Source organism: Sphaeramia orbicularis, chromosome 7 (genome assembly GCF_902148855.1).
Source record: "Sphaeramia orbicularis chromosome 7, fSphaOr1.1, whole genome shotgun sequence".
Classification (NCBI taxonomy): domain Eukaryota; kingdom Metazoa; phylum Chordata; class Actinopteri; order Kurtiformes; family Apogonidae; genus Sphaeramia; species Sphaeramia orbicularis.
Window position 1 is genome coordinate 47,213,825 of NC_043963.1, and position 10,321 is coordinate 47,224,145.

Below are 10,321 nucleotides of genomic sequence, written 5' to 3' on the forward strand. Positions count from 1 at the left end.
TTACAAGATAGGAAGGCAAATTATCTTTAAATTTTAATACAATATTTTAATATAATGTTTAAATGTAATTTTCTGTAAGAACAGTAATATGAGAAAGAAGATGAGGGCACAGTGCAGCTTTCCATTTCAGCAGCCGGTGCAGGCGACAGATTCACAGATCTCACAGGCATCAGAACGCACAGCCACAAATGCTGAAAAAGAAACACATCACACACAATGTCAGCTGAAACTGTTAGTGGTAGTGGGACATTTTCTCCACTCTGTATGATGTAAATGTGACTATAACGTCCATGTTACTACTATGTTTACCCACTTTTTTGTGTACCAACCTACAGAAGGAACCTGTGTCCAATCAATGGTTTATACTGAGTTTATCAAAGTAACCAAATAGAGAGGATGAACTAAAATGAATACATACAAAACAGAAAGTAACGCTTCACTACAGTACATCAAACAATGACATGCATACAGGCTATAAGGCATGAGTTTTGAACCAAGGTTAAAATCGTTAACGAAAACTAATGAAATGACGAAAACTGGAATTGTAGAAACATTTTCGTTAACTGAAATAAATAAAAACTATAGTTAAAAAAAAAAAAAAAACGATAACTAACTGAAACTGTATTGTGTGTTTACAAAACAAACTAAAACGTATAAAAATTCTGAATAAAATTCCCTTCGTTTTCGTCTTTGTCAATGTCGAACTGATATAAAATCGATTTATTTCCCTCAAGCAATTTTATCTGCTGGCACCATATGATATTTAACGGTCCATCACTTCTTGTCACTTGTCGTTTAGAGTCGTCTTCTGGTCCCCATTCTACCTGGAAACATGGAGACTAAAGTTGGGAGAAAGCAGCAGAGTCCTGTCTGGGATTTATTTGAATATGACAACGAAGAAGAGAAAAGATATAAAGAAACTAAAACTAAACTCAAACTAAGCATTTAGAAAAAAACGAAAACTAATAAAAACTAGCAAACCTGCCCTAAAAACTAATTACAACTAACTGAATTAGAGAAAAAAAAAGTCAAAACTAAATAAAACTAAACTATAATGAAAAATCCAAAACTATTATAACCTTGTTTTGAACATGATTGTTTGGAGAGCTACAGTATATACTCAATATGTGTAAAGGGGTGTTGTTTGTCATGTTACTTGTTTGTGGGTCACTTTTATGATGCATAATTCTCTGCCCATCTGCATTTTTTCAGTCAACAAAACAGGCGTATAAATGCACTACACTGTAAAAGTACTGAATTTTCTAAAACAAATAATTTATTACATGAAGTGTGCAACTATCTGTACTCACTGCAAAAATCAAAATCTTACCAAGTGTATTTTTCTCATTTCTATTCAAAAAATCTCATCACACTTAAAATAAGACATAATTACATAAAGAGTAACTTTTCAGTCAGATATAAGAACTTATTTTTAGACAATAGATCTTGAAAATCTTGTTTCAAGGAATCTTACCAAGATAATTTTCACTTGTTCCATTGGCAGATTTTTTTTTTTTTTTTTTTTTTTTGCTTAATTCAAGATTTTTTTGCTTAATTCAAGCAAAAAAAATCTGCCAACGAAACAAGCAAAAATTATCTTGGTAAGATTCCTTGAAATAAGATTTTCAAGATCTATTGTCTAAAAATAAGTTCTTATATCTCACTGAAAAGTTACTCTTTAGGTGATTATGTCTTATTTTAAGTGTGATGAGATATTTTGACTAGAAATGAGAAAAATGACAAAATGAACACCCAGCTCTTCAGAGAGCAACTACTGTCCTAGCACTTTCAAACATTCCATTTTAAATGTATTATCATGTCTATTCTGTTGTTTTTACTTGGTATTTTTCTTTCACTGTTTTTAAGTGTACAGCTGCTTTTATGTCTTTTTAATCTATTCTTGCATTTTAGTCTGTTATTTTGCTGTTTATTCTTCTGTACAACACTGTTTTTAATTGTACGGCTGTTTTATGTTTTTAATCTATTCTTGTATTTTTCTTTCATTTTTGGTTTTTCCCATGTAAATCGCTTTGGAAAAAAGCGTCTGCCAAATGCAAAAATATAAATGTAAAAATACATTTGGTAAGATTTAGATTTTTGCAGTGTGCTACTTTTGTGGCAGTTCCCACATTAATTTTTCTCTCTATTTAACCTTTCTTAAGTGATTTATCACCATTTATCATAATATTATCCTCTGTATTTTGCTTTTTTTCAGTGAAAATCAGGTATTTTCCAATATTTAATTACTGATCATGTACTTTAATCATCATGCTGAGATTACATTTGAGGGTTATTATACCAAAAACTGGGAAAACATAAAAAAAAAAGTGACTTTTTCAGTAAAACATATCATTAACTGAACATAAACCAAGTGTCTCCATCAACTTTCATTGATTAAACTCCATGGGTTTTACTGGTGAATCAATGTTGTAGAAGATGATGGTGTTTCCATGGTAACTACAGAGCCTCTGAATGTCCAAATGGGTCATATCTGATGACCATGAAAAGATAACAAACTGTATTTTGCACTAATTATTTGTATGTATTGATAGGATTAGTGGATCAACAGGAACTAAACCTTTTAGATCAGTAGGTGGTTTTGGTCACTGGTGGATGTTTGGGTCTTTATGGGTTAAGAGAGAAGACACTGAAAAGCTCATTGTGAGTGATGATGGACGAAATGGATGGAAATCAACTTGTAATCCTCCAGAATGATCTTCAACACAGCACCTTTGATTCTGTGTCTATCTGTGTTGTTCCTTACCAAGCCGAGCCAGGGCCGTCCCAGCATCTCTCCTCTGACACAGGGGTTTGAAGACCTGGGGCAGAGCTGGATGGAAACACACTGCTGCCACTTTGGCCTCTAGCCGCTGGAGCTCGTGTACTGCTGATGCATCATCTTCAGAAATCAGAGTCCCCAGTTCTTTCACTGCCTCCAGAGAGAAATTATAATCTCCCTCCTACGAAATATGTAATGAGTTACACATTAATTGATTTTCTCCTTTTTCTCCTTGGCTTTTGAAACCATGTGAGAGGTTTGAAGGTATTATTTTATTCTATCATATTTATTTAGTAGTGGTTTATTACCTCCGCCAAGGAGGTTATGTTTTTGCCAGGGTTTGTTTGTCTGTCTGTCTGTCTGTTTGTTTGTCTGTCCGTTAGTGTCAACATAACTCAAAAACTTATGGACAGATTTTGATGAAATTTTCAGGGTTTGTTGGAAATGGGATAAGGAAGAAATTATTAAATTTTGGTGGTGATTGGGGGTGGGGGGCCCACGGGGGAGGCCACTGATCAGCCTTGGCGGAGGTCTGCGCTCTCCGAGGGCTTCTAGTTGTTCTTCTTTTTGTTGTTTTTAACTCTTTCATGCATAGTGGTCACTACAGTGGACAGTTGTTCAAAGCTGTTCTCTTGTATATTCATGGATTTTGTTGTTTTAGTTCTTTATCAGCCAACACAGTGGACACTAATGAAAAATCCCAAACACTGCAAACCATACCATTACTGTAACTGTGCTGTTCTTGATAAACCTGATCTACAGTCACATGTTTTAGTGTAAATCAACTGCTGATTGTTACTAGACTGTAATTAACAGGTTTTTTTTGTTTTTTTTTTATGAGCTCAGCTGGCTGACAGGCAGCTGTCTGTACCGATAAGGCAGCAGCCGACACCAACTGTACTCTCAGTCATCATTGCCCATTTTTCTGACACCATTGCTTGTGTATCCTCTTTTATTTGGACGTTTTACCAGGGAGTATCTCACACAACTTGTTTTTTTTTTTTTTTTTTTTTTTTTTCTACTTGTCTTGTCTAGCGTCCTAATAGCAAAATGGTAGTCTGGTTCCTTTTGGTGCTGAACAAATTTGCTTTGCCAAGGGTAACTTCATAAAGTATATGAAGCGCCCTTTGATATTCTACTGTTTATTATGAGTTTTGTTGAACCACATTTCGATGCCGGACCTGACATGGGGGGTGGGGGGGTTGGGGGTAGAATTTATTTATTTTTTTTTTTTTTTAACAAAAAGGTATTAGAATATGTTAAAATGCGACAAAACATCAGATTAGCAGCGTTAAAAATGTTTTTATTCCATTGTTTTCATATAACTTCCTGATACTAGGTTTTAAATGCATGTTTCTTTGCTTCAAAAATTAAATCCATGGTGTAGCTGAGTGGACATTTTTGTAACTTAATGAAAAAAAAAAATTGATCACATTTTTTTTCCTGCCTAAGGAGGAAAAAAACACTCGAGAAAAAATCTTGACCAAGGTTCTCATAATTCAGGCATGAAAGGGTTAATTGTATGTTTTTTTTGTTTTTTTTAAAATGTTTTTTAATCTATTCTTGTATTTTATTCTTTTAGTTTGGTTTTAATTATTCTTCTGTACAGCACTTTGGTCCACTGCAGTTGTTTTAAAGTGCTTTACAAATAAAATTGGATTGGATTGGATTCAAAACTAACTGTTGTAGACCAGTACAGCCACGAGTGGAAACACAGGAACCTTTACTTTATTACAAACTGTTAGCCTCATAGTATAATTGTCATATTTTTTGCCAAATTATGATATCTGCATAAAATGAAACAGCAGTGTTAGAAGAGTAAAACTATGCAGATTTCAAAATTTAGCCAAAAATATGACTTCAGGATCAGGATAAACTTCATTGTCTCACACAGGAAATTGCTACACATTGCTAACTTTGCATTTGGACACATATAATAAACAAAACATACTCAGTCTCAAGGTTTTGGAATCAGCTTAATCACAGTTATGTGATACACCTGAACTACATACTGCACCTTCATCTCCAAAGTAAAATAAATACAATAAAATGAGTTAATTTAAATAGATGAGAGTAATTGCATTCTGTAAAGAACTATTCTTCCACTTTCAGTGTCAAGGACAAAAAGTTACATAAGATCAATTTGCAGTGTAATCAATCCATGATAGAAGCAATAGGAATAAAAGTAAGATCGAATTAAGCATTAATGATAAGAAAATGAGTAGTACAACATGAGTAGTGGTACTTTATTATGCTATGAGGCTAAAGATATGTTGCTTTTTTATGTTTCTGGTTGACTTCAGCACCACAAAAGCATTAACATGGTCCCACAACATGGACCCAGTCAGTAAAAATGCCCCTGGGGATATCTGGGGTAAATCTGAAGCCTTGAAACAGCAGTTCACAAACAACCACCATGAATGAGGGACGTCTAGAGGCTGGGTCCTCATACACAAGTGCTGCTTTTGTTGGTGTTACTGGAGATGGAAACTAACAACAGCTAAAATCTCCTTACATGAATCATCAGTTACTACAGCTTGTTTGTTACAGGTACAAGTTATACTGTGCAGGTCTGTATAACAGTGAAGGGGTTTCGTTTTCAATACCAACTGGCTTGGTGTACGTCACAGGTGTCAAACATACAGGCCACAGGCCAAAACTGACCCGCCAAAGGGTCCAATCTGGCCTGTAGGGTGAATTTGTGAAATGCAAAAATTACACTTAGATATTAACAATCAAGGATGTTAAAATTAGAGCTGCAACCAATTAATCGATTCAAAGTGATTAAAAAAAAATAAAAATCATTCAACCACAATTCTCCTGATTCAGAGCTTTGTTTCCTTCCTTTCTCTGCTGTTAAACATTGGTTCCACTGTTGTGTTTCACATGGATACTTATTGTGATGCACAAAGAAGCTTTAATTCAGAAAAACTGCAATAGAATATTTCCCTTCAATCAATTCGAGTTGATTAATCCAATTGTGACTTTTTGCATTCACTTCAAGCACCAAATCGATTAATCGGTTGAAGCTCTAGTTAAAATCATTTTAGTTCACATACAGACCAGTTCAATCTAAAGTGGGTCAGACCAATATAACGTAACATAACATAACATAACATAACATAACATAACATAACATAACATAACATAACATAACATAACATAATAACCGATAAATAATGACAACAGCAAATTTTTCTTTGTTTAGTGAAAGAGTAAAATTACATGAAAATATTTACATTTCCAAACTATTCTTTCACAAAAATTGTGAATAACCTGAACAAATATGAACAACCTGAAATATCTAAAGAGAAAGACATGCAATTTTACCAATATTCTGCCTGTTACTTAATGATTTATGTATTTGTAGATCCACTGTGATCTATGAGTTGTAATGTACACGGGTAAATAATAAACCGAGGCATAATAATGTAAAAATTACAGTTATTTTTCTTAAGACATTTCAAGTTGTTCATGTTATTCAGATCTTTCAGGATGTAAACATTTTCATAATGATTTTTTCCTTTTTTGACTGTTATTATGTTACTGGTCCGGTCCACTTCAGTTCATATTGGGTTGGATGTGACCCCTGAACTAAAATGGGTTTGACTCCCCTGGTCTACATTATCCCACTTCAGCTGTTTGGTAAAGAAATCTAATTTTTTTATTTTTTATTTTTAAGTTCAGGTAAATGCTGGTTTTCAGATTTCAGATGCTCTTACCGTGACAATCACAGAGCTGGACAGCTGCAACAAAGCAACAAGGAAAATACAGACTGCAGTCTTCATGGTGCTGCTTCTGGGGTCTGTTAGTTTTAGTGTGTTTTGCTGGTCCTTTTCAGTTGTGATTTGCACAACATGACTCTTCAGTCTATTTAAAGAGCTTGTACACAACATGGGTGGGTCTTGAAGGTTAGTTAATGATAAACAGTGGGCTATGTTTATGATCCCATAAATGCTATCTGACATGGAGGGAAAATGGGAAGAAAAATGACAGATACTGAGTTTAGTTCTATTTTGTGTTACTGATTAGAATGTGTACAGTTCTCAGCACATGATAAATTTGCTTCAAATCACTGAGCGCTAATACTTCCTCATCCCTCTGCTGTTTATATCATAACTACTCTTCGGGCAGCTGTCAGCCTTTTTGTTATTTATGTCAACTTTAGGGCAGACAAACATTGAACCGACACATTTTTCTAGGAGACATTTATAGGTTCAACTGACATAAACATGGACACAATAAATAATATTACTGAGGTTTGTTTTCTTTGTACCTGGTTTAATATATGGCACTGCAATAAAATGTGATATTCAGTTGGATTCATTAGAAAATTAGATTGTATTTCACTGTTTTACACTTTGTCTTCTAGTTAGGTGATGGCATTAGGTGGTTGGGTCATTTCTGCTGTTAACTTGTTCACCAGCAGGAATCACTGAAGACAACACATGATTAATGAAATAACTGTGGGTCATAACATCATAACATACTCATAATGTTAATCACATTACATTAACCCTTAGAGCTCCAAGGGTATTTTTACATACTTTCTTAAATTCACCTTTTAAGGTACTTGCACATTTTTAGCCTCATAGCATAACTGCCTCACTCATACACAAATGGACAAAAGTATTGGGACATGTTGAATTCAGGTGTTTCTTTTCTAACAGGGGTCTGGGATATAAAACAATAAAGATAAATGTCATAATATAGTTTTATATTGTGATAAATATCATTGCATTGGTTAGTTTGCTTTAAATTGTTGTCTTTGCCTCCAAAATGCCTCAGAAATAGTTTTTTACCGAATTTCTCTCAACATTGCTTTTTTTATCCATGACTATAATTTTGAATGTTCTACCTCGAAATTTCTAAAATATTTTTCTCTGACTAAATAATTTTTTTGTTTTTATATATTCATATATATATATATATATATATATATATATATATATATATATATATATATATATATATACATATATATATATATACAGTTGTCCTCAAAATTATTCATACCCCTGCCATTTTTTTGTAACTTTTTGTTTTTGTGATGAAATGAATGAGTTTTGTCAAGTTTGTTTGTGACTTATATGTGATACACAAGTGAGGAAATAAGAACAAATGATACTTGGAGAAATACTTTATTTCAGGAGTATTTTATTTATTTATTTATACTCAAAAAGTTATGGACAGATTTTGATGAAATTTTCAGGGTTTGTTGGAAATGGGATAAGGAAGAAATTTTGGTGGTGATCGGGGGTGGGGGGGCCCATTTCCAACAAACCCTGAAAATTTCATCAAAATCTGTCCATAATTTTTTGAGTTATGTTGCACACTAACGGACAGACAAACAGACAGACAAACAAACAAACAAACCCTGGCAAAAACATAACCTCCTTGGCGTGGGGGGGGGGCCACGGGGGGGGCCACTGATCAGCCTTGGCGGAGGTCTGTGCTCTCCGAGTGCTTCTAGTTTGTTTGTTTGTCTGTCTGTCTGTCTGTTTATTTGTTTGTCTGTCCATTAGTGTGCAACATAACTCAAAAAGTTATGGACAGATTTTGATGAAATTATCAGGGTTTGTTGGAAATGGGATAAGGAAGAAATGATTAAATTTTGGTGGTGATCGGGGGTGGGGGGGGCCCACGGGAGGGCCCATTTCCAACAAACCCTGAAAATTTCATCAAAATCTGTCCATAACTTTTTGAGTTATGTTGCACAGTAATGGACAGACAGACAGACAAACAAACAAACAAACCCTGGCAAAAACATAACCTCCTTGGCGTGGGGGGCCCACGGGGGGGGGGCACTGATCAGCCTTGACGGAGGTCTGCGCTCTCTGAGTGCTTTTCGAGTTCATGTTTAGAATCTAGGTGGATGTTGTTACATCTGCCAGGGGGGTTGGGTGAGGGTCTCTTGTCATGGTTGTGTTTCTTTAGTTACAGTTCAACTGTTGGCTAACAGTTAGCTAGCTAACGTTATCATCTGTGACTCTGTCCTGTGTTGTAGTACATAGCTAATAAGGGGTTTATGGCCAGTTATCCTGGTGCAGAAAATATTCCATTTTACCTGAGTGTTTTACTTTGTATTGGATGTCAGGGTTCAGTCAGTGTCTGCACAGTGCCATGGACTTTAGGTTTAAGATATTAAAACTGTCTGATCCTTTCAACTTAAGAATTTAAGTCTCAGAGGCATGAGGGAAAATCTTTAATCATTGCCAGTTGACATTTGAAATGTGAGTGTAACTAAAATTTATATCATCATATTCAAATGTTTTCTGCCTGTACAGCAGTTCACATGAGACTGAAACTGAGAAACCTGTGTTTGAACAGTACCTTAAACCACTGTTCTAAGACTAAGCCATTGACAGACTAAACAAGTGTTATGGCTCAACTCTCTGTTGGCACAATAGTGTTCTACTGATTTTTATTCTTTATTATCCTCGAACAACAGCCAGATATGTGCACAAACAGCAGAATGGTTTTTCAGCCTACAGACAGAACAGACAGGTGATGAGGAAGATATTTTGTAAATTTCACCAAAAGTGTACCAGATTAGAATGCTTAGTCCACTTTTAACACTCTATGGTACACAATATGGTGCCAATTAGGAAAACAAATGTTTGTTGTGTTTTTAAGTTTTAAAAGAGAGTAAATAAACATAATCTATTTGCCACAAGAAAATTTACATAATAGAAAATGTTTTTATTCTATGTGTCCTCCTTCTTTCTCAATAACTGCCTTCACACGCTTCCTGAAACTTGCGCAAGTGTTCCTCAAATATTCGGGTGACAACTTCTCCCATTCTTCTTTAATAGTATCTTCCAGACTTTCTCATAATAGTTTTGCTCATAGTCATTCTCTTCTTTCCATTATAAACAGTCTTTATGGACACTCCAACTATTTTTGAAATCTCCTTTGGTGTGACGAGTGCATTCAGCAAATCACACACTCTTTGACGTTTGCTTTCCTGATTACTCATATGGGCAAAAGTTTCTGAAAAGGTATGGATAATAGTGTTAGGTATGATTATGACATCAATATATGTTTGGTTTCAAAACAATTGACGTAGTGCCTGCTGAGAAAAAACAACTAAATGTTCATTGTAAATTTTGCTTCCCCACCCTGTAAGTTTATGGGGTTCTTTACCTGTAGGAAACATTGTACCATAAGGGTGCATAAGTGAAAAAAATCTTCTTCTTTTTTTCAGTTTGAACATCATTTATTTCATAAACATGTATAAAATATTCAATAGCTTCAACAGGTTATAATACATGTCATTTTAAATGTGAAAGCATTATAAAAGGAACTCTTTCTGAAGACAACATTGTACCATTATGGAACAACCCAACAAAAATGAAGTCTTAAAGGGTTTCATTGAAATGGTTTGAACTTTACTTTATCTTATACTGTACTAGAAATACCTCTCTCTGTACTTTCACTGCCCTCATCCTCATCTTCATCCTGATTCTCACGCTCATCCGCATCATCAGTCTCACTTTTTTCAAGTATTCTTGCAGCTCGCCATCCTCATTACTACTTAAT

General features: G+C 34.6%; 1 protein-coding gene across 1 annotated transcript; it reads right to left on the reverse strand.

Moving 5' to 3' along the window:
* Positions 1 to 6,588, reverse strand: LOC115422923 (guanylate cyclase activator 2B-like). Its single transcript, XM_030139552.1, has 3 exons — positions 6,502 to 6,588; positions 2,765 to 2,960; positions 1 to 191 (listed from the first exon to the last, which is right to left on the reverse strand). Exons 1-3 carry the CDS (start codon positions 6,565 to 6,567, stop codon positions 127 to 129), a joined length of 327 nt encoding a protein of 108 aa, XP_029995412.1. The 5' UTR covers positions 6,568 to 6,588; the 3' UTR covers positions 1 to 126.
* Positions 6,589 to 10,321: the final 3,733 nt, after the last annotated feature.

Coding starts and splice junctions, on each gene's coding strand:
- LOC115422923 (XM_030139552.1), bottom strand. CDS start 6,567: ATGAAGACTGCAGTCTGTATTTTCCTTGTTGCTTTGTTGCAGCTGTCC. Junction 2,961..6,501: donor CCAGCTCTGTGATTGTCACG/GTAAGAGCATCT, acceptor CATATTTCGTAG/GAGGGAGATTATAATTTCTC. Junction 192..2,764: donor GACGGCCCTGGCTCGGCTTG/GTAAGGAACAAC, acceptor TTTCTTTTTCAG/CATTTGTGGCTGTGCGTTCT.